Source organism: Simochromis diagramma, unplaced genomic scaffold (assembly GCF_900408965.1).
Source record: "Simochromis diagramma unplaced genomic scaffold, fSimDia1.1 OVJJ01000150.1, whole genome shotgun sequence".
NCBI lineage: Eukaryota > Metazoa > Chordata > Actinopteri > Cichliformes > Cichlidae > Simochromis > Simochromis diagramma.
The window spans coordinates 491144-516160 of NW_024387083.1; the positions used below are offsets into that span (position 1 = coordinate 491144).

General features: G+C 42.8%; 1 protein-coding gene across 4 annotated transcripts in view; it reads left to right on the forward strand.

Annotated features, from left to right (window-relative positions):
* LOC120742428 (glutamate receptor ionotropic, NMDA 2B) overlaps window positions 1–25017 on the forward strand; it is a 140310-nt gene that overhangs the window by 81525 nt on the left and 33768 nt on the right. For all 4 annotated transcript variants that reach the window (XM_040045718.1, XM_040045720.1, XM_040045721.1 and 1 more), the window contains 4 exons: window positions 4517–4709; window positions 15945–16059; window positions 23127–23335; window positions 23756–23927. In XM_040045718.1, the coding sequence (XP_039901652.1) occupies window positions 4517–4709; window positions 15945–16059; window positions 23127–23335; window positions 23756–23927 (689 nt within the window). The remainder of the gene's footprint in view (window positions 1–4516; window positions 4710–15944; window positions 16060–23126; window positions 23336–23755; window positions 23928–25017) is intronic.

A 25017-nucleotide genomic window follows, 5' to 3' on the forward strand; every position in this document is an offset into this window, starting at 1 on the left:
GGACAGGGTGAACCGAATTCTGTGCGCGTTTGTGTCCGTGCGTGTGCGTTTGTGTCACTCTGTCTGTTACAAATTAGGGTTCCACTCTATAAAGTTTGATATATCACCGTATCAGTTATGTAAATCACACAACAACGTCCCTCTTGATTTATGTTGCCGCTGAGATAATCGCGTCTCGCTCATGTACCGCCTGGATGATTGCAAAGTAGAGCTGCGTCGATGGACACACACAAAACTCTTTCAGTTAACACTCAATTATCATGACATGACTCACATGGGACAAAATGACACATTTCAGGCTAAATGTCGTCCTCCTGTTTCGTGCGTGATGAACAGGATACAGAATGTGCCAAAATAACCGCACAGAATTCTCAAAGTAAGACGACTTTTTATGACGTCGCTTGTGTCAAAAACATAATTATTTAGATCATACCTTTACTTAAAATGTCATTAATACAGTGTTTTAAGACAGCATGCAAAGAAACCATGAGTATCCAGATGGCCAAGCTTTGATTCACAGCTCTTCTCCTGTAGGATCTGTGCTTGTTCGTGCTGCTCCTGCCAGAAATATGAAAGTGATGGTTGGCTGATGAGTTTCCTTTAAACAGCTTCAGCAGTGACAGTCTGTAAAACCTGTACTGGGAACAGCCTCACCTTTCTAATCACAAAAATGCTAAAGCTTTCCAAATGCCTCTGCTTTGTGGTTTTGTCTTGAAGTGCAAAAACGTAGAAGAACAACATCAAAATCCTAGCAGCCTAAGAAAGTTAGCAACTGTTAACTCTATATTGCCCTGACAGATATTTATCAGCTTGATGACATATTGGCCTATAACAAACACGAGTCTACATATGACAACATATGAGTTGTCCAGAAAGACGCCAATTTAAAAACGTTATTTTTTTCTGGAGTGAAGCAGCGTCTTTGTTGCCGGTTCCTTTTAAAAAAAAAAGATTATTCTTATTTATTTTTTTGCCTTTCAGCCTTTATTGGGTAGAAACAGTGGAGCTAGTCAGGGAAGAGGGGAGAGAAGGGAAGACATGCAGCAAAGGACTGCAGGTCAGACTCGAACCCGGGCCTACTGCTCTCTGGTCAATACTTCCAGGCATGTAGACACGAGTAAGAAGATCCGCTGAAGTTCTGAATATCTGAATGGGGATAAAAAGGTCATTTCAGTGACCGAACGTGGCGTAGTTGTTGTTGTCAGAAATTGCTGATCCACTGGGATTTTCCCACACAACCATCTCTAGGGTTTACAGAGAATGGCCTAAAAAGTGATCGAGTAAACAGGTTTTCTGAAGGTGAAAATGAAAATAACCCCTCATTACAGCCGAGGTATTCATATAAACACAAAACACATTAAATCTTGAAGCAGATGGGCTTCAACAGCAGCTAAGAGCAGAAACTGAGGTTATTGTTTTCACAGACTCACCAAAATTGCACAATAGGAGTTTGGAAAAACACCGTCTGGTCTGATGAGTCTTGATCTTTCTTAAGGTATTCCATGTGAGAGTCAGCTTTCATACCGTTTAGGTATGAAAACATGGATCCACCCACGTTGTATCAGTGGTTCAGGCTCGTGGTGTTGGTGGAAATGGTGTTGGGGACGTCTTAGTTCCAATTAAGCATTACTTAAATGTCACAGCCTGCCTAATTATTGTTGCTGACCATGTCCATGGATGCTTTCAGCAGGATAATACACCATGTGACAAAGCTGAAACCATATCAGTCTGGTTTGAATCTATGAGGAATTAAGCAGCTCTGAACACAAAAGATGATCCAACCTGGGACTAGCAAGGTGTACCTAATAAAGCAGCTAGTGTGTGTATGTAGGACATGCTTGCATGTTTGTTTGTGGCATCAGTTGGGATAGTTCTGGAAAAACCAACATGCCTTGTGTAAGCATCGAGATCAGAAAAGCCAAATTAAGCCTGCAGCAAGTGGCAGTCAAGCGCACCAACTTCTGAATCAGCACAGAGTGAAATGACACCGCGACACCGCATGTGACTGTTGGTTTCGCTGGTTGTGTCCTCTGTGGACTCTGGCGGTTCAGGGTTCACCAGGAGGTGCATGCTAGCTGTGGGCCTAATTTACTTACAAGGCACACTTAATAATTTGCACCGTGTGTGATGAAGAGCCTCCAAATCTCACGGGTAATTCCGCTGATCCCTTCCTTAAGTAGCGCTTTGGGAAACCATCTCTTCACCCACTCCTTCTTCCTTCTTGCTTCTCTATATTTTGCTGCTGTTCCCTTACTTTTCTGTTTTTTTCTTCTGTGTTACTATTTCAGCCTCCTCTGACTTGCTCCCAAGTCTCAGCTCCCTTCATCTTCCTGTGTTTCTTGAGTCTGTATCTTTGTGTCTCTGCTGCTGCCTGACTTTCTCTCTCGTCTGCTCATTCTGTCACTCTTTCCCCTCCTCTTCCCTCTCAGCTCTCTCTCTCTCCTACTAACAGCCTCTCTGTCTCTTTTTTCCTTTGATCAAAGTTGCACACTACTGCCACACACACTGTGTTAACGTAACCACCCAGTCTGACATCACTGGCATTAATAAACTGTTTCCAGAAATATCTGCTGTTATGCTTTCCGATCAGTTTGCTTATTGTGGATGCGTTATGTCCGCAGTGTGATTTAGGTTGTATGTGTGAGAGGGAGATGTCCTGCCACATTGTAATACCTTGTTACACGCCCAAAAGAGAGCTGCGACAATAAGACATCAAACCGTCCGCCCGCGTGCTCCCGACACACACGTCTCGCCTATGTCTTCCTGGGAAGAAAGTCGCGCCCTTAAAGCAATAAAAAGTCAAGCATGTAAAAAGGAACGGGGAACGGAGCGAGTGGTGAGAAAGTGTCGACAATGTGTGACATGAGATGTGGTCCTGAAGGGCCCGAGCTGTCAGTGCAGAGGCCCCGTGAGGAAGGCAGGTTGCCAGGCTGCCTGTCTATTTCTGCACGCTGACATGGTAGCGGGCTGGCTGACATGTGGTCATACATTGTCAGATAGATGCAGACCTGCTGATGGACAGAAAGATGGACAGATTAAATAGAAGAGAGTCAGATAAATTACAAGCTTATAAACCCTGAGAGCTTGAACCCAGGGGGCCTCTAATGGCTCCTAAACAATCAGCTGTTGGCTGTTTTCAGAAGTCATAAAGGCATTTTTGTAGCCAATTTTAAACCCGGAGGTAGTTAAGACTTAACTAGACTTAAGGTTTGAGCGTTAAATTGTTTGTTCGGCAATGCCTACCACTGCTTCAGCCACTGCTGTCACACCTTCTCTAACATGACCACTGAACACAGAAACGCTTGCTTTTTTCTTAAAAGAAAAAAAAAGATTTCCATGTTTGCATGTTTGCTGATTGGATCCTTTTAGTAATAATTGGGTGGTAAACATCTTTAAACCACCCAATTAATATTAAACTTACACCTGCTCCAACTTTGAACTGTAACCTAAGCCAAGAAGGCATGAAGTTGTTACCAAATGATGCTCCAAAATGAATCCTTGTGTACCGTGCTTAAGGACAATCCCCTTGTTAAATCCAGCATGATGAAGTCCTGAACCGCTGAACACGGGAACTTAATGACTGGTCATTAAAAAGAGATAAAGATTTATTGCTGGGAAACATGCACCATGAGTAATCAATTAATGATGACTATTAGTCATGGGTTTATTGTAATTAAAATTGAATATTGTAATGGATTTTATTGCCAATAACAGCAGTTTAATATCAGTGAAACTCATTTTCATAGCATCTGTGTTTAATACATCCCAAAGAGCCTAACAGTAAGTTAATGCCTTTTTTTTAACAAAAAATGTAACATTAAGAAAATATTTTCACATTCATGCAAGTTATTGTCGGGATTTTAGGATACCTACAGGAAATTTTGTGTTTGCGATTCGCTGCCTGCCCCCAGGCTGTCCTCAGCCTCGAGAATGCTTCGAATACCTACAGAGAAGGACGTGGTGGAGGAGCGACAGGTATCCTGGCAAACAGCTGAATGGGCTGATGGGCACTTGGAAGGGCATCGGGAGAGATGGGCATGGAGGCACACAGACAGAGAGACCTGCAAATAAATGTTCCTAAACATTTGACAGATTGTCAAATGCGAACAGGAGTCGGGCAGACAGAAGGACAGATAAGCAGGCGTGCGGAGAGTGCAAAGGCCGACAAACAGACCGTACAGAACGTACTTTAGACAGACAGATGGACAAACACAGCAAGATGATAGACTCTTAGTCAGTCAGAATGGGAGTGCTATTCATCTGCTCCCTGAGTCACTACGTAGTGTATGCTCTGTCTCTTGGAGTGTGTTCAAAGCATGTACACTCTATATATCCTAGCACACTGATCCCCCTGTCTCCCCGGTTTAGTTTCCTCCATCTGTCCGTCTCGCTGTGTCTTCACTTTCCTCCGTAGAATCACTCCTTCCCTTCTCACCTCCCTTTAAAACAAAAAACCCCTCATCTACCTTCTTTCTGCATTTCCTCTAAACGATCTCTCTCCTCTTCTTGCTTCCAGGCCTGCTCTCTGTCTCCTATGATGAATGGGACTACGGCTTAGAGGCGCGGGTTCGCGATGGTGTGGCGATCATCACTATGGCGACTTCTACCATGATGATGGACCGCGGGCCTCACACCCTCTTGAAGTCTCAGTGCCACGGAGCTCCTGACAGAAAGACCCCCATCTCAGGCAACCCCAATGAAGTGCTCAGGTGAGTGAAGGTGGAGAGGGCGTAGCATGTCAGAGCAGCATGATCACACTTCATGGACCCTGGTGAGCAGTCTCAGTTAGTTTATCTGGTTTCGTCGGCACTTATAGTATTGCACGCAAAGCAACACTGTGACATTTAGATGTACGATTCGAGGGTCTTTGTTGTCATTATGCAAGGATAACGAAATTATAGTTTTATTTTCCTTTTTCTACATTTGTGACACAACTTCCAGTGACGCTGGAAATAATTAGAGTCCGTCTGCTATCAGTTTACAATGAATGGAGTCGAGTTGGCAATGGCATGCAGTCTGTTGCGGTGATTAACACAGTGAATTAAATCAGTGAAAATCACAAGTCTGTTGCTGTCTGCATATACAGAAATTTGCATTAATCACAAATTCACATTAGCCACTTATACTCAGAGTCCAGCCAGAAACAGAATTTCATGCCCCATTACTGTTACCTGGACAAATACCTGTTAGTTAACAGAAGTCTGAGATTGAACTATGATCTGGCACATCTTCATTCAGTTCTGAAACCGCAAAAAAACTTTTAAGCAGGGAAAACAAAAAGATTAAATAGCATTAAGTGACATCTTGGATCTTACTTTTATTAATCACAGAGCTTCTGGTGGTGTGGTTTGCGTTCTTTATCAGTAAGCCTGCTTTCCCATAAAACGTTCAGCTCTCTGCTGGATGTTGCCACTTGCGCGCTGCTTGAATATGTCATTCTGCAGTGGTCTCGGTGTTCTCTAGGAACCACGATCCTTTTCCTTTGCTTTCTGCCCTGCAGCAAGTCAGCACATATCTCACGAAAACCAGCTCTGTGGTGCAAACCATACACTTCTGTACAATATGTTTAAAGCTGTTTATTCACGCTAATGTGTCTGAGTTGATGTGGGAGTCATTTGTGGATGTTGCTTTAAAATTGCAACGTTCTGGTGGTCTAACATCCCCACGATCACCATGGCACCGTCATCATTGGTGCAGCAGATGTTGCAGCACGTGCGTGTTAGCATCTCCATCCCCTGCACGCTGTGATCATCCTCCCCCCACGTAATAATACCCTATGCACAAACACCCCTTCACATGCTGCCATCTTCAGGAAAACCGACCCCACCCCTTCAGCTGTCCGTCCCAGCAGCAGGCCTTTTGAACTGGATGTGAAGCCTAGCGTTGGGCTGCGCTTTGCTCTGCGCGCCGCCTAATTGGTCCCAATTGCGTTTCAGTCGGCGAACACTATCCCCTGTCGTGCTGCGCTCCAGAGCTCAGCGCAGCATTATATTCAGTGGCGGTTTCACCCCTCCGCCACTCTGCGCGTCTGCTGGAGATAGATGTGCGTGGGTATGTGTGTTTTTATTGCCCTAAAGAGAGACCAACTGTCAAGGAAAGCCACGTGTGCATGTGTGCACAGGTGTCGTACAGGGCAGCATATGTGTGTATGCTTGCTAAAGAGACTGTCAGTATCGCTTCAGGACACCGGTGGCAGATCACGGACACTTGCACAGAAAACGAAATGCACTGACCCCTTTTGGCTGATTCAGACAGATGTATAGATGCACAAATAGTCTTTTTCTGCCTTCTCCTGCAATTTTTCTGCTGAATGCAAGCACGCATACATCCCGAAATACTCTTCTCACGCTCATAAGACGCCAGAGAAACGTGGAGCCTACTGTGGAAACTCGGGCTCTTCTTTTGGGATTTGTGTAATTTTTTTGCTCATGGTCAAGCTTAACTGCATCCTGCTCAAAGGCAACAAAACTTTGTTGTCTGTTCCAGTCAACTCTTTGGATGTCATTTCAGCCCCTGCCTGTTGTTCTCTCCTTTCTGAACCTTTTGCATTTGTTTCACCACTGCTTACTGCATTTGAGATAACAGTGGTGTTTATGGCAGCTGCTCTTGCCCCAGAATACAACCCCCTCCTCTCTCTTCTGTTCATGTGTTTGCCTCGCTGTGGTCTGCTGCGCACTGCTTTGTTCTTCTCAACTCTGCTGTGGTCTCTCTGCCGCGTTCTCTCTGCTCTGCTCGGCTGTCCTCTCGCGCCCCGTAGTCTTCTGTTTTTGTTCTGCCCTGCTCTGCTTTTTTCCCCCTACATCTGCTCTGCTTTGTTCTACTTTTATTCTGTTCTGTGGAGGGCTGCTCTACCGTTTTATCTTCTCACACCTCCTCGCCTCTCCTCTTGTCTCCTCTCCTCTCTTCTCTAGTGATTTTTCCTCTCATCTCTACCGTTCTGCTCCTCCCTAGTTGGTGCCTGCGCTGCAGACCTGCAGTTTTATAATCAACTTAGCTGTGTTGTTGATTAGATCAGTTGCAAACACTGCTAAGATCCTTTGCCCCTTTTCTGCTTTAACTAAATTTGTTTGGTGATAACCTTTGTCTTCAAGTGTTCAATCAAGAGATTAGCATTTGGCCTAGAGTCTATATATTAGAAAGTGAACGAACGCCTAGTTGCCCGGCTTGCGTGGCTGCTTGGCTGCATGGACCGATGCCCACCCGCTCGATTCGTTCACTACTAAGTGAGTCAACGAATGAAAGATGGATGGATGGCAGCTCAATCAAAAAGCTCTTTCCTGCGCCTGGGAAGCCTTACATTCTGTGTTCTCTCCAGTGAATACAAACTCCATTTGTAAAAATTTCAAACAGACCTTTAAAGTAAATCATTAATAAATCAAGCAGGGGCACAATTAATTCTAAGCTGTCGAAAATGGCATTTAGCAGCTAAACCTGAAAATGAAGCTGTCATCTCAACATATTAAGCTGGAAAAACATCCATGGAAAATGGACCAATCAGAAACTGATTCACTGATCAATATAGGTCCCGAGCTTGCCCCACTGCTAAGTCACAGTCCACATGTGCCAATCTGAAACATTTAGGTAAATAAACTAACTATTAGTGCTATAAAATTGGGTGTATTAATGTTTACACACACACGCTACAGATTTTACTTGTAAACCCATATTTTTACTGTGATCTACGGTGGCCCTGAGAGGTCAAACGTACTTAAGAAAACAGCAGCAAATAGAAAAGTGCAGCAAAACACACGAACCACAACGGAAATAGAAAAATACACAGCAAACGCTCACAAAAACCAAAAACAATCTCACAAAACACAACAGAAGTGTTTTTAGGGACACAAGAATGTGTCGGACCAGCTGCAGAAGTGAAGCTAACAGTAAGCAAACATGCTAACAGCAAACATGTATCTACAGCAGGGGAGGGCAATCTCAGTCCACGAGGGCCGGTGTCCCTGCAGGTTTTAGATCTCACCTTGGGTCAACACACCTGAATCACATGATTAGTTCGTTACCAGGCCTCTGGAGAACTTCAGGACATGTTAAGGAGCTAATTTAGCCTTTTAAATCAGCTGTGTTGGTTCGAGGACACATCTAAAACCTGCAGGGACACCGGCCCTCGTGGACTGAGATTGCTCACCCCTGATCTACAGTATTATATGACAACATAGATGAATCCTCAGCTTCTTTTCTCCATGTGATCCTTTGCATTTCTTAGTTTCTGGTACATTATAAACCACGGCCGCTGCAGATAGCCTACAGGGTAGAAGTTCTTCAGTTGGGGATCTCAGGTTTAAAGCGTCGTAACGAGTAGCGGGAAGTACCTGTACCTTCTTCTTGCTTTAGATATATTCCACAACATTTTTTTAGGATGTCTTTGAAGTGCGTGATTAAGAATCTGAAGCAGATGGTGAAGAAATCAAGGAAGGACGATGGCAGTTATGCATTTTTAAACCTTCTTAAAAGCCGATGATTATATGGAAATACATATGTCCCAAAGTACGAGTGAAAAATTTGTATTGTAGCTCCAACACAAGTTGGTCCAGCTTGTGGATTATACACGAGCTAGGTCAGTAAGAGATGCATGGGAATATGTAAATTGAATCTAGTTTACATTTCAATCTGCTGGTGAACGAGGAAGACTGACTCTAAGGTCACGGTCATCTACTCGAATTTATAAGCCATACATTAGCATTTTCTTGTTCGGCCCTCAGTGCCTCATAGAATACCACAGGAGAAGGACGCGTCACTCCACTAAGTAAATTAAGTCCATTGTAGCCAGCGCTGTGACATTCCAGCTAATTCTACAGCATGAGCCTGACAAATGAAGATAGCAGGAAGGGGAAGAAGAAGAGTGCAAAGCACAGAGGAGAGGGAGGGACAGAGCGAGGGAGAGGTGGCAGTAGAGGCCAGCAGCGAGCAATACACAACAGTGTGAGAATCATGAGTTTGACAACACTGGCCCTGACCTTGCCAGGCGTGGACAGGTTCCAGATGAGGTTGGTCTTGGAAAGGTGTCAAGTGCTTTTAAGCTCCGTGGGCATTTTTGAACTTCTGTGGCCTCAGTAAGGCTTTCAATATGGGGTATATATATATATTTAAGCACATACACGTGTGTGCGTCAGTGTGTTGGTGTGTGCTTGCACGCATGCTCTGGATACAGAACAATCTGCAGTTGCATTTGACCCTGTTGCGCTGAGAAATGCCAACTCAATGGGACCGGTGTGTCCGTGTCCGACTCGGTGTTTGCGCGTGTCTTTGTGTGCATGTGCGTGTGAGTCTGTGGAGCCCAGCTGGATGTGTGTGTTTATGGGGCAGGCAGTGGGAGGTGGCAGATAGGTACCTGTTTTTGATGGGGCTTGATTGGAAGTAGGTCAGGAATCCTCTCTCCTCTTTCTTCCATCTCCCGTCTCTCCATCTTTATTGCCTTGCTCCTCCTAAATCTTTTCATCTGTCCTGTCACTAAATCTCTTTTTGTCTGCCAGGTTTATCCAGTCCTCTGCTTTTCTGTGTTTCTTATTTTATCTCACATAATCTTTTCCTTTCCCCAGTATTTTTTATTACATCCTTCTCGCTCTTTTTCCCTCCCCTCTGCTGCATCCCATCTTCACCTACCTCCTTTTTGCTGCAGGCTATTATAATTTTCAATTTGTACAGCAGTACAGTACATAGGTTTGTCTTTTAAGGTTTTTGAAGTTTTATTCCAAAATGCTCTGAAATTAGAAAATCAAGAGGAGGAGAATATTGCCTCAGGTATCCATTATATCTGCAATGTAGACAATGCAGTCTGTTCGAGGGCTAGTGCTTTAAAGAAATTTCACTGTAATTAGTTTTAATTAAGTGCTGTCAATCATGTGTCAAAGCCACATATTGATGTCCACGCTTCTTCCCTCTGCTCCTATTAGCGCAGCTTTGTTTACACATTCACTCGTCGTATATGGATGCCGCTGAATGTATATAGTCACACCTCCCCTCGCATTCACACATTATACCCCAAGTGTGCACGCAACAAAGCCTCAGTATGTTTTTCTACCTCAGCCGCACGGAGCCCTACATGGCTTGTTATCACTCTCAGTATAGATCCCTCCTCTTCAGATCCAGTGATTACACTGTACCACAGTAACTGCTAAGGAGTGTAATTCATAATTAATTCATGTCAGGGTTAATTTATTAAAACTGACTTATCAATATTTTACACAACTCCTCCATTATTCACACCAGAACATGCGCTCAAACCTATCTTTGTCAGGCCATGGAGTTAGCATGGGAAGTGTGCTGCTGCGTGCCGTGTTGTTGTGGCACAGCGTTGTTCTGGTTTGTCTTTAGATAAACCTATGCATGCAAATGGATTCGCTGCATTGTGGTTCATGCTGCAAAAAATATGAGGCGTTTCCTGAATGTAGAAATCGTTTTCTGTAGATTTGATTGGAGTAGTACATGTCGGACTCCGGTCAGTGTTACTAGCTTTTGTTCGCCAGGTGACGACAGCTGCTGCTGTTTGAATTTTAATTCACCTCGTGTACAGCACAGCTGAGATACTGTCCTCCGGCTCATGCAGGAAACTGACAGGTTCAACAGGATATCAAAACATGCATTTTAGCGGGGAAGGTGGATGCAATTCTGTCTTATTATGCTAGTCACACCTGCGTATTCAGATTCCTACCATCCACATAACTTTATACCATCTCATGACACCTACAGTAACTTATGGAAAAGCAGGGATCGGTTTGTGTTCACATTACAGGAAGGCAGCGATGGTGACATGCAATCATCCTGTCACTCAGCTTTGGAATAACAGTCACCGCATTCTTGCAGCTCTAGTCTTTATATGCCTCTGTGAGGTTTGCTGCATAGTAAACTGCATGGACTGTAAATAAAAGATGGAGATAGCCACCGTGAGTTATTCACTGTCTTTTAGAGATCTGTTTTCAAGCCTACATTTGAGCCATTTTGGGCTTTTTCCTCTTGGTTCTTTAGAGACAGAAGTGACCATTTTTGGAGGAGAGGGCAAATACCTTATTAGTCACAGCTGGTTCTCACTCCCGAGGCCTAACATCCTGACGATTTGTCACGTCCTGCAGCATTCCTGAGGAACGCGAAAGGTGACCTTCTGCAATCTTATGCTAAGCGCCGGGTTATGGGTGAAATCCAGTAGAATGACGGTCCCGCGGTAATACACGTTCCAGCCATGTATTCCAGCCCTAACCCTAACCATAACCTTATCCCAAACCTTAACCAGCACTTTAATGACATCAAATAGTGTTTTCCAAAGCAATTTAAGTAAAATGACGAACATGTGTAGATTGAGTCCAAACGGTTCTCATGTTTCCAATCTCGTCATTTAGGGACGTGTTTGGTGCCCGGAAGCGTAATATGTTGACGATTTGTCACCTAACATAAAATATTACGGTTTGGGAGTGAGAATGTGTTGGTAGTTAGCTAATGCTAACAAGCTGCATCTGTGGACTTTACACCAATCAGGCCTCTGACAGGTGAAGCGAATAACACTGATTATCTCTTCACCAGTGGATGGGATATCTTAGGGAGCATGTGAGCATTTTGTCCTCAAAGTTGATGTGTTAGACGCAGGAAAATTGGGCCTTTTTTCCCATCATGTAGATGCGTGTGTGCGTTGCTTACCTGGAGAACACCTGGCACCAGGATGCACTAAGGGGAGAAATACAACTGACAGAGGCAGTCTGTTGCTTTGGACAATGTTCTGCTGGGAAACCTTGGGTCCTACCATCCATGTGGATGTTACTTTGACAAGTAACAACTACCTAAACATTGTTGCAGACCACATACGCTCTTTCATGGAAATTGTATTCCCTGATGGCTGTAACCTCTGTCAGCAGGATAATGAACCCTGCCACAAAACAAAAAATAGTTCAGGAATGGTTTGGCAGCACAACAATGAGTTTGAGATGTTGAGTTGACCCCCAAATTCTCCAGATTTCATTCCAATTCCAACACAACATTAGCAAGGTGTTCATAATGTTATACCTGATTAATATATAGGTACAACACACAGACGCAGACAACTGTTAATTTAGTGCTAAGTTACATACATTTAAAATGCTACACATTTATTTGGCAAAGCTACACCATACAAACACCTGAAAAGAAAGCCATTTTAAATGTCATAGTTGCATTAAAAGGCTCCAGAGGGCACCAAAAACATGACCCAAAGCTCAGTTCAGTGACCAGAATGTGCTGAGGTGATGTCTACTACACCACTTGTGGCTAGTCACCTTTGTAGGTATACAGTCAAAGCAGCCACGCCCCTAATTTTGAGCCTTCAAAACCTGAAAAGGCTAAGTAATAGGAAAAAAATTGTCTGGTACAGCTGTTATAAATGGACCAAGCAAGAAACATACTTTTTTTGAACTTTTAACAAGGGACCCTATGGGGATTGACTCTCTTTCTTTTTAAGTCTCAAGTGGTCTTTGAAGGAGCTGCTGTTCTGCTTTGGCTTCATTTGTCACTCCCAGAGACTGCTGCTTACTAAGCTGTTATCACTGTGTCTGGAGATACGTGTAGGTCCAGTTTTATTATATTTACAGGAGGTTCAGAGAATGCGCTTGAATGAAGAGTGAACACAGATTGCTTTCCTGTAAACACAGAAGTTGCAGGATGGTGAGGGGAAGAGAGACGTGTGTTGAAATCTGCCTGTACTATGACCCATCCCCTCCCTCTTCTTCTTTGAATCCCACCCCTCTCACTCTCTCTGTGTCTCTTTCCCACCCTCTGCGAGATTACCGTTACCATAGTAACAGTGGTTGTGGCTGCTATGGCAACACACATATGCTTGTGTTTCCTTGCTGTCAGTGTGTAGGATGCTCACGTGCACACTCATAGACACACACACACACACAGGCTCTGAATTGCAGCATGTAACAATAGCTTGCTCAGTAAAGATTAAAGGGACCGCAGCGTCGAGTCATTTTGTAAATGGCTTATGATTTATGCAGCAGATTCTATGCACTTTGTATCACTGCCAAGGCTCTACAGGAGCGGCTGTAAGCCGGACACATGGGGCTGCATGAGACGGTGTGATGGTGGATGAGTGTGATCATCACAGCCCATTGAAAATATCAATTTTTGATAGAGAGGAAAGAATAAGAAAGCTGGCATTAGAGTAATTGCTGGATTACATAAGTCATTTCATCACAGATAGATAGATAGATAGATAGATAGATAGATAGATAGATAGATAGATAGATAGATAGATCCCATCAACATACAATCCTCTACATGCACACACTTCCAGATGCAGTATCTTTTGCCATGTATTTATTCATCTCTCTCCATATATATATATAGCGTGCATGCTTTTGAGGTAGAGTGTTTCCATGGAAACAGTCACAGAGCGGGAAGGCTAGGGGTGAGGGAGTGAAATAGTTAAGAGAGAGAGTGTGTGTCTGTGTGTGTGGGATGACAGTGAAGTGAATTCAAGTTCATCTGACATAAACATTGCTGTCCTCATGTACATGCACTTACACACTCCCACGCACAATAACCATACCCTCTGCATGAGGGTATGGCACTGCTGAGTGCTGTGTGTGTGTGTGTGTTGTTTTAGTTGCAGGGAAGTGAAATTATTCCACCTGACACACACTTCTGACACCCGATAGAAACTGCATTGCTCATATGCGTGTCCCTTCAGCTCCAGGAAAAATTAACTTCAAATCGCTCATAGATTTTAAATTATGTCTGAGCAGTTATTTCAAATTGTATATTTAGTGAATATTTAAGCTGTTTGGTTATAGATTTTTTTTCATCTCTTTGTAATTATCTTATGATGAGGACAATGGATAAGCTGGGTTTTAATAATGTTTTTTAATCACAGTTCTCATGGCTGTGTTTGGCAGCCGTTCATGCAGAAATCAACCCCCAGACAGGACGACAGAGAACATAATTTAGCTTAAAGTCTTAAAACAGAGTGAAGCAACTACCCCGACTGTGTGAATAAAGGTAAAAAAAATCCACCTGCCAGAACCTCTAAAGCTCGCTAATGAGCTCCTTTTTTGAAGCATACGTTTTCAGTGTGTGGTCTGACTGCTGTTTCTTGGTCAGAAACAGTAACTTCGTGGAATCTCTGCTGGTTGCATGGCAAAAGATTTCAGCCCAGAATGACTGCTATTTTCAAATCTCTTGTTCATGCGCTTGTTGCACGTGTTCATATGTAATGTGCACTGGATTTGGTCCTCGACTGTGTTAGACAGCAACCCTTCGACTTGATTACGATTTGGGTCTGTGACAAAGAGGACAAAGAAGCAACATTAACCACAGAAGGAAAATCCTGCCAATGGTGTGTGCTGCCCCTCGGCGACAGTCACAAAAGTTTCTTTTCTTCTCAAGGTTGTCTCTTGTGCTACAGTCACCATAGGAAGAACAGTAGATAGAGACTGTAGCAGAACCGCAGTTAAGGCCGTAAACAAAGAACTTGTAATCACTCGCAGTTGTCGTCTCCAAAGCGACTTTGGCACATTAAGATGATGATAAAATGGCAATAAGACGAAGTCAGTCTGCTATCAGTTTGATTGATCGTGGTCGAATTGGCAGTTACATGCAGTCTTATGCAGTGTGATAAATTAGCTTACAGAATTTCGCATTAATTAGAAATTCACAGAAACTAATTACATTCAGAGTCCAGACAAAACATGAGATTTGAGACATTCCTCCACAAATAGAGACATCGTTGTGGCAGGATTGTGATTTAACTGTAAAATGATTAAGGAGCTTGGCAGCCTTTCTTTTTAATTTAAGAATGAAACCAGGACACAACTAGCTGAGTCTCCAATTGAAACAAGACTGGTTGCAGACTTACTCAGATTGATCGCAACGTGTTGGGAATCTCTCTGCAAACTTAAGCCACTCTGATCATTTTCGTTGCACTCACTCTGCTTTGACAGTCTGATCCGGTGAGATGAATTCACAGTGTGTGCACTGGTAAATGTCACAAAACAAGCATATTCCTTGACCACGCTGACCTTAACCGTCACCTTCAGGCACTGCAGACTCATCCATGTAAAAACTCATGTTTGCTTCTAATATTGTAGTTGCAGAACCAGCTGTCATTACCAGCGATGATCAGAGGCATGGTAGCTGACTCAGTTGGACACAGATGTTCTTAAATGATGTATAAGACTCAAATGGAGAGACTGGTCTGAAAAGAAAATAGCAGCTACTATCAAAACAATCTGTAGATGGGTACATGTATAAGACTGAATGATAAGGGTCAGCCTTCAAAGTCTGATTGATATGGTTGTTAATTGTTTTTAATGCTGGAGATGTCGAATTTTTTTCTCACACCTTGTACAACGTGTGAATTTCCGTGTTTGTTACGTTTGAAGGATGAAGTACTGAGTGACTAATGTTTCCCTGTGTATCCAGTCTTTGTGCTAAGCTACCTACCTGCTGACTGTAGCTTTTATTTAACAGATAGAGGTTTGATATGAACTTTTTCATCCAGCTCGTGATGGGGAAATATCAGAGGGCAAATACACAAAATTTCACACTGAATGTCACAACAGAAAAGGTGAACTCATTGGCAGCGATTGAAATGTATTATTTGACATTTAGGGATGACATAATTTGCTGAAATTCATTTTCTTTAGTCCCGTCTTAAAGACATCATCTGCTGTTCTGTTGATGACTAATGTATATCTATTTATGGAAGAGCTGGTTCGACATTAGTTGATAGCTGTTTCTTGGCAGATGACGAATTTATGCAATATCACTGGGTTTGTCAGAAAAGATGCTTAAAAAAATAAGTCGATGTGCAATAAAACTTTAATGATTGGAGAACTGAGTAATGGAACCTGAATGGATGTAGATATATAGAACAAATAAGACATTTGTGAAATGCCAGTGACAAGGATATATTCCAGCAAGTGATATATGCGTCAGTCTGTTTCTTTCCTCAATGTTTTCTTCTGCAGGTACCTGATGAATGTGACGTTTGAGGGACGAAATCTGTCGTTCAGTGAGGACGGATACCAGATGCATCCCAAGCTGGTCATCATTCTGCTCAACAAGGAGAGACAGTGGGACAGGGTGAGACAGAGGGAGACACTGACGGTCTGTGTGTGTGTCGGGGGGGAGGGTAAGACACTCAAATGAAAAGAAAAACAGCCGATGTGCACAAAATTATAAGTCCTGACTAACCTAATTGTCCTCTGTTGTTAACAGTAAAACATTTTGTAAACTGTTAAAATGAATAGAAGCAATGAGTTAGCTGTTCCCTATGAAGTCCGCGAGTATCTGTGTGTTTTTATCTGGATCTCTTATCGTCTGATTTTCACTTTTCAAGCATTTTAAGCCTTAAGCCTTATAGACGCAACTCTGATTAGATATTATCAGCTCAGTGAAGGTGCCTTTGAGCAATGCACTGCAGCAGAGGCTCCAGAGTGGTGATGTGTTATTTGAATGCTGCTCCACAGCTGTTTTAATTTCAAAACTTGGTTAACAGTTGCCTATTTGTTATGCAGCTTTTTTTTTTTTTTGTTACAAAATCCTGGTTATGCGCTGTCTCCAAAAAAATCTGTTTGTTTCACTAAAAAGATGTCAAGACACCCTTAAGAACTAACAGGCAGCAAGTTATTGTAAAGACTGGGTGGGACAAGGAGATCAAGGTAAATATATGGAGTGAAACTGTATTCTCTGAGTAGAATATGTCATTTTTCATCCCATCCCATACATACAGATATCCATTCATACATTTACAGACATCCTGATAATAAAAAAGTATAAGGCTAGAAAGACATCAATGATCTTAGAGAAGCAATTGTTGCTCCGCATCAATCTGGCAAGGGTTATAAGGTCATTTCCAAACAATCTGAGATTGATCATTCTGTTATTTACAAGTGGAAAACTCCCAAGACCAACACCAAACTTAGTGGAGGTCCCAGTAAATTCACCCCAAGGTCAGATTGTTTAATGCTCAGAGAAATTGCTACAAACAACAGAAGTGCTATATCTCAGACTCTTCAGACCTCAGTTAGCATGTTAAATGTTAAAGTTCATGACAGTACAATTAGAAAAAGAATGAAAAAATATGGTTTTTCAAAGGGTTTTCAGGAGAAAGCTCCTTCACTAAAAACAGCAGCAGCACTGCTCAGGTTTGCAAAGGTGCATCCGAACAAACCACAAGACATCTGGAACAATGTCCTTTCGACAGATGGGACATGAGTGGAGATGTCTGGCCATAATGCCCAACCCACATTTGAAGAAATTCAAATGCAGCATATCAGCATAAACACCTCATACCAACTGTGAAGCACAGTGGTGGAGGTGGCTGTAAAGTCAATTCAGTGACCTTACAGCCATTGAGTCGGCCATGAGTCCTCTGCATACCCAAGTATTCTCGAGTCAAATACGAGTCCATGTGTCTGACAGCTAATGCTTGGCTTAAAATTGGGCCGTGCAACAGGACAACGATCCCAAGCACAGCAAATATACGAAAAAGAAAAGAAAAGTATTGCCCAGTCACATACAACCTGATAAAAATGCAGTTAGCTGCATTTAGCTTAGCTTAAGTTAGCTGTGCATGAATGAACACCTGCAAATCTCAATGAACTGAAGCAACATTGCAAAAAAGACTGGGACAAAATTGACATGAGAGAAAGTCATACAGAAAACAATTACTACAAGTTATGCTGCTAAATGTGGTTCTACAAGCTAGTGAATCATGTGGTCTACGTAGTTTCTCACCGTGCATTTTGGCTTGAATTTTGTCAAATAAATAACGATACGGTGTAATGAATCATCTATTCTGGTTCATTCTGTTTACCTAAACCTCGTGCAGACTAGATATTTAAAACTTAGAACTGACAGAGGATGGGCAACAATAATTTGACAAATTAATGCTGTTGAAACTTTACTGGCCCTACTTTGTAAATGCCCAACAAAACGCAAGATTTACATTTGTTTAAGCTAGCTCTGTAGCGTTTTGAACAATGAACAATTTCTCGTTCTTCACCTTAAAAAAACAACAAAAACTAGAGAGCTGTCCTTACTTTGAAAGCTTTCATCCTGGCAGCAGTGTGAGGTGAGGGCTTTTTTTAAGATTCTCACTGAGCTCTGCAGTGGCAGAATATGGAACACAAGTCACTAAAAAGGCCTTCGTTTTTCCTCCATGGATAGATAGATAGATTTTGACTCAAGACAGGTGAAAAAAACAACACTTTTGTTCTGCGTCCACTATTTGCGGTCATGTTGGAGTACTGTTTTGCCTGCCAGGGTGTTGAGACGGTCACATGACGATCACATGACTGAAAACTATGGATTCATAAAATAATGTAATTTTGGTCCTGTTGAAACAAAGAACGCCTTAAGGGTGTGATCTGGACTTGCTGCCATTAGCAGCATTAACTGACACAACGTTGAGTTGAGCCGTGATTATGATGACATTATTTAAGACAATGTGTGTAGAACAAGTTGCTCAGACACTGATAATATTCTAACTGTTACTTGCTGTGGACAAAAGTAGACTCCCAACTTCCAGTGGCTTTTTTTGTTAGCATGTTCTGCTAACGCTTCCACGCTCCCACAGAACAAAGGCATGCAGGTTTGAGTAACTGTGTGGTAAAATTGCCCGTGAACACAGAGGTGAATGGCTGTCCGTTTATGTGTCAGCTCTGTGATTGACTGCCAGCCTGCCCAGTTTGTATCCTTCCTCTTGCATAATGCAAACTGGGATTGGTTTCCGCCTCCTTATAACCGTCACACATAAGCAGTTATAGCTAAAGAATGGAGAGATGAGATTGAGTCTGATGCACAGAAATGGTTCAGGCACTGCACTGTGCCACAGGCCTTTAAAGCTGAGAGGTTGAAAGTTCAGCTGCGAGAGAGTTGCTGACTCGCGTATCGAAACGTACGACTTAATGAATAACAACTAAATGTCAGTCAAACTTTAAATGTAAAACTTCCGTTCAGTGAATGAAGGTGCAGATTTTTCATTGTACAGACTGGGGAAAAAGTCTCCAAGCACAGGTGGAAAAGAAGATGGTAGTGAACATATGGCAACAATAATCCCGTGTCCACAACCTTAAATGAACCTGACGCATCACCACCTGCCAAGTCACCGGCATGCATCTGTGTTTCCTGATGCTTACCCTCTATTGTTTCTGTGTCCTGCAGTCTGACTCCTTTGACTCTCCCTATTCTTTATTCTCTGTATTTCTCTCTTTCTTCTGCCTCTCTAATCTATATTCTGTCCTCTGATCGGAGAACAAGGTGAAACTCTCCCCTCCTCTCTCTCCTTTCTATCCCGTTCTCCCCTTGCAGCCTGAACCACCCCATCCCTTTTCCTCCTCCTCCTCCTCCTATTCCCTTGCTCATGTTTAATTCTTAGCTTGACTTCCAGCTGAACCACTTTTCTTGGATCCTAATGAGTTCCAGCTACAACCATCCTTCCACTGCATCTTTGAAGTAGCAGGTATACTGTAGTACCCAGTCATGCTTTTTGCCCTGGCTGGTTGATTTTAACCCTTATCCTCCAATACACCCCACTCATTTCTTAGTCCCCCATCTCCATCTCTGTCTCTCTCCATCACTTGCTCCAGCTCACTACCCCCCCCCCCCTTTTTTTTTTTGTCCCAACAGGAAAAAGGCTGCATTGTGTCCCAGAGATACACAGCCTTAGTTTGTCCACTCCAGGCAGCCTTGCCAAGTTTGTGCTCCCCAGAGTCCAATGTGTTTGAGCACATTTACATATTTAATGAGAGTGCAAACCTAACTTTACATACTCACACCACAGCTCCCTGTCCTCCCCTGCCTCGCATTATACCGAGTCCAATTAGCTGATGATCCATTCCCACTTCCACCCATGTCTTTCCGCTCATGAAAATGGCCTACTTGGCACAACCGGAGGAAAGGGCACAGGCATAGTCTCCAGGTATGGTTTTATGTGAGAGCCATCCGGGGGAAATTGACTAATTGATGACGCTTATTCAGTGGAGTAGAGCCACAAGGGCTAGAGGGTCCTCCAGACCTACAGCTGGACACTCCTCTACAGAAGAGCCTGTATTTTGCATTTGAATGAGCTCCATCTCTGGCTTTCTTTCTCTGTCATCCAGACACTCACTTGGCTCTTTCTCTTCCTTTAAACTCTCCCTTTCTCTCTGCAAAATTAGCTGCTTCTCATCTCTTTTTTTCTTCAATTAATCTCTCCATCCACTTCTGTATTTCTCTACCCGTCCTCTACGCTCTATCTGAATTCTGCACTTTCCCTCTGTTTCAGTCTCGCCCTTCAGAATAACCTTGTTCTCATTCTCTACTCTGTGTCCCAGTCCTCTCCTCTCCTCTCCTCTCCTCTCCTCTCTTTTTTACACACTCTCTTGAAATATTAATTTCACTTACTGAGTTGAGAGGTGAACAAACAAAACAAAAAAGTTATGGCATCTCTCTCTGTGAGTGTTCTGCTCTCCTGTTAGACACGAGGCTAGAGTGGAAGGAGTCGTGCACAAGACTGACGAAGCAAAAGGTAGAAGCTCTGGTCAGGATGACAGAGAAGCGGAGGACAGTGAAGGTAGTGGACAGACGAGAATAAAGGCAGCTGAAGCTGAAAATCAGAGTATAACTACAGGTTGTTTGAACGCCATAAATCTTGAAAATAAAGAGTAATAAATGCTTGAGGGTGAGTCTTTGTAGCAATCCTCAGATATTGTATCACGAGACGAGCGCCAACAGTCGTACTCCTGTTACTTTTTTGATAAAACCCTTGGAAGACCGTCTGTGGGAGTCAGACTATTCCCCAGACTTTTCTGTTTTAAAGATGAGGAGAGCGGTTGGTCACGAACAGCTAAGTAAACAAAAAGGGTTTTGTGTAAAGAAGATACTGACTTAACTCAGGAAGAAAAAACGGGGAAAAGCTCCTGTGACAATAAAAAGTGTGAAAAACAGAAGATAGTTTGCTCTTGGAAGGGTTTCACTGTCCCGTCTTTCTTCTTTTTCCTCTCTGCTCTGTATGGAAGATTTGAGGATTGGAACTTTAAATATCAGTGGGGGCAGGGATAGAGAAACAAAGCTTGCTCAGGGAGGGGCAAGCTCAGGTGGCTGCCCCTCCCTCAGCTTGGTTCTCCCCAAGATTTCTTCCTGTTAAAAGGGAGATTTTCCTTCCCAATGTCACCAAGTGATTGCTCATTGTGGGTCATCAGGTTGTTGAGGTTTTCTGAGGCACACTGAGACAACTGCTGATGGGATTTGGTGCTATATAAATAAAACTGACATGAACTGAAAAATTTAATGATAATTAAAACAGTTAAATAATGGCTCAGTAGTAGTGGGATTGTAAACGTACCACCCATCCTTCAGCTAGTAGAATTACAGGGGAACCTTATACACCTTCAGCTTCCCTTCTGTCCACCGTCATTATTAAAAATGGTCTTAAAGACATCTGGAGGAAGCTTCAGATGTGAGAAAATACACATATGTGGAATCTCTGAAGGCAGCTGGAGGGCAGCCAGGCTTGATAGAATTTAGGTTAATCAATTTTACAGTAATACGCTGGTTAAAGCAGCAATACCACCTGTTGGTTTCTTTGATCACCATTTAGTGATTTTTAGGCATCTCTTTGCTGGCATGCTGTTACCATATTGTCACTTTAATGTGCGACTGACCCATAACAGAGAGTTCTGGCAGGATTTCTCTGACTTCTGGAGTCACTGGAGACTTGAAAACAAAAAGATGTTGACAATCTGTCTCAATGGGGAGATCTAAGAAAAACACAGGTTAGTTTTGTTGGAATTCTTCTCACCAAAAATACACGGTGACACAATAGCTATTGGACAAAACTGTTTTCAGGAGTTAGAAAAGGAAATCAGGTTGTTACAGGGTAGAATTATTAGTTTGATAGTGAAAACACGACTTGGGATAGCAGGAAGTGGCTTTAGGTGGGGTTCTTCTAAAAATGTGATTTAATTAAAACTCAGGAAACTGGGGTAAGATCTCTATGACTTCTGGAAAAGCTACGAGAAGAAGTCTCTAGAAGTCCCTATTGCCTCTCTAAAAAGCCATCCTGGTATCTTTAGAGAGAAAGTAGGGACTCATTTTCCAGACAACAGGTGGATCTTGGTGCTTGACTTTCCATCATTATTCATTTGTGCTACAGTGGGGAAGCAGGATGAAGAAGGATCGCCATTATCTTTTTTTAAACCTGAACTACTTAACTGGTGTTGAAGAAAGCTTTGTACGCCGTGGCTGGCAAAGTTGTCAAAAAAGCATCACTGGCCGCTTTAGGTGGTTTGGCGTGTTGGCTTGGGGTCGTCTCCTAGGGGCAGTTGGAGATCCTTGTACAAACCTCCCATAGAGAAATGCCGTGTGGATCTCCAGTGGTGTGTTCACCAGAGAATGGTGTGGCTAGAATCAGACATGTGATCCAAGAGCAGGAAGTAACTGTTTTCTTTCTGTTAGGCTTAGAAAACTTTGAAATACCTGTGGCTTGTCTGTCCCACAGCTAAGCTTTCTGCAGTGTAGGAAGGTTTGTTTAATGAACATCTAATAGACTAATGTAAGCATGGGCTCATGAAGAGTAACCTAATGAATGGGACAGGATCTCTAAATGTTAAATTTATGAATTTTTTAGTATGAAAATCAAAGGATATGCCATCTATTTTAGCGGGTTTCTCCTGGGGTGGGTGGAGCAATTGTACATATATTAAACTTTCATTTGAATTTTCTTGTTTTAAATGAAAAGTTTAACCGATAAAGAATCTGTCAAAGGTAAAAGTCACCTCTCATCTCAAAATCACAAAAATACAGAAAGTAGAAAAAGAAGCTCTAAAATTATATTGAGATATTTTTGCTTGAACACCATGCAGGATCGCTGGTGATATATTTCAGAGCTGTTTGCAGTTGCAGAGCTGCAGTTATTTTTTTATGGTCTTGAGTTACTGCAGTGTGAAATTTAATCCAAATTCTTGTTTTTATTTTGATTTCTGCCATTTGATGTGTTTCACTGTTATTTTCGGCACTTCAAGGCTCAATCACAAAAGACAAAAATAAAAAGACTGCAAGTCTCTCCGTGATTACTATTAAGCAACTACATAAATGAATAAAGTCTTACTTGGTGTGTGATTTTAAAGGCAGACTTACTCTCTTTTGTTTTCTCGATGTTTCTCCAGGTGGGTAAATGGGAGAACGGTTCCCTGTCCATGAAGTACCATGTGTGGCCTCGCTATGAACTATACGGGGGACCAGCAAACAGAGAGGATGACCACCTGTCCATCGTGACATTGGAGGAGGCTCCGTTCGTCATTGTGGAAGACGTGGATCCGCTTAGTGGGACGTGCATGAGGAACACTGTACCCTGCCGGAAACAGATCAAATCAGTGTGAGTCTCAAATTTCACGTGTAGAAAATCTGTGTCAGATTAATGCTGAAATGCCTGAGAATCAAACGTAAGAATGCGTTACAAGACAAAAAATAATTTCCACCGAGTAAAAGGTTAGATTAGTGTGAGTTTTTACACATATCTTTCCTGCCATCTGCCACTGTAGCTCACAGATCCACCTACTGCAGAACTGACCGAAGCAGAAATGAAAAGCCTGGCAACTGCCTAAAATTTGCTTGTGAATGATGTTAATTTCCCACGGCAGCTTTGCGGAGCCCGAGGTGGAATCATTTCACACTTCATCGGTGTGACAGTGACAGTGCCAGAAACACCAAATCACTTTTACAATTAATGATTCATGGCCATTCACACAGATGTACATTTTTAATTAAATAATTGTCCATCTGTCCTTTTATGCAGCAATCAGACAAAAGAGTCAGGGATCTACATCAAGCGTTGCTGTAAGGGTTTCTGCATCGACATCCTGAAGAAGATTGCCAAGTCAGTCAAATTTACCTATGACCTTTACCTGGTCACCAATGGAAAACATGGCAAGAAAGTCAATGGAACTTGGAACGGCATGGTGGGAGAGGTAAGGATGCAATACGTCTGTTTGTGTCTTATTTTTTAATTTTGCACACCTTGACTCCATTACTTGCAGAAAGTGACAGTTCTGCATGTAATGGAGACGATATCATCAAAAAGGATATCCACTAATAATGTTCTGGGGAAACGGAAACTTCTCATTGTCATGCATGTGCAAATTATATGACAGTTGCACTTATTTCCATCAGGACTGCTACTGTCAAAATAAAATTATTCCCATCTGCAGTCATTTCTTGCAAGACCCCCCATACAAAACAGAGCAGACATCAATGACAGCAGAGACAGCATTGATTAAATAAGGGCTTAGTCATACAGACCCGGAGGCCAACCAACTGTCAACCACCAGTTGTGACGGAAAGATAAAAATGGATGTTCCTGACCAGTTGCGAGTGATTGGTGGAGTTTGCTGTCTGATGCTAGCACCAAAAATTCCTTGTGATTTACTCTCTGAGTAAAAAGCACAATGCAAATCAGAAACTACCCACCAACCAATTACATGCACTGGCATATTCTGCCAGGGAGGTCACGAACTACCAAAAAACAATCACAATCAGTTTAGACACATCATACATACATCATGGCCTAGCAGACCATTGTCGACATGTTGTAGTTTTTCACTGTCACCAGGGGGCAGTGTGACAAACAGTCTGTGGACTCTTGCTTGTGTTGTTATTGGTCCATTAACCAGCTATGGACAAGAACAAAGGTATATGATACATAGAGCTGAATTGAACCCGAATGTTAAAAACAATGAAAAATGTCCACTACAGCCACCAGCCAGGCTTCTCTGCTTTTGGCGACCATGGCTCAAGGGGTTGGGAATCGCATCTGTAACCGGAAGGTCGCCGGTTCGATCCCTGGGCTCTCTGTCCTGGTCGTTGTGTCCCTGGGCAAGACACTTTACCCTACTTGCCTACTGGTGTTGGCCAGAGGGGCCGATGGCGCGATATGGCAGCCTCGCTTCTGTCAGTCTGCCCCAGGGCAGCTGTGGCTACAACTGTAGCTTGCCTCCACCAGTGTATGAATGTGAGAGTGAATGAATAGTGGTATTGTAAAGCGCTTTGGGTGCCTTGAAA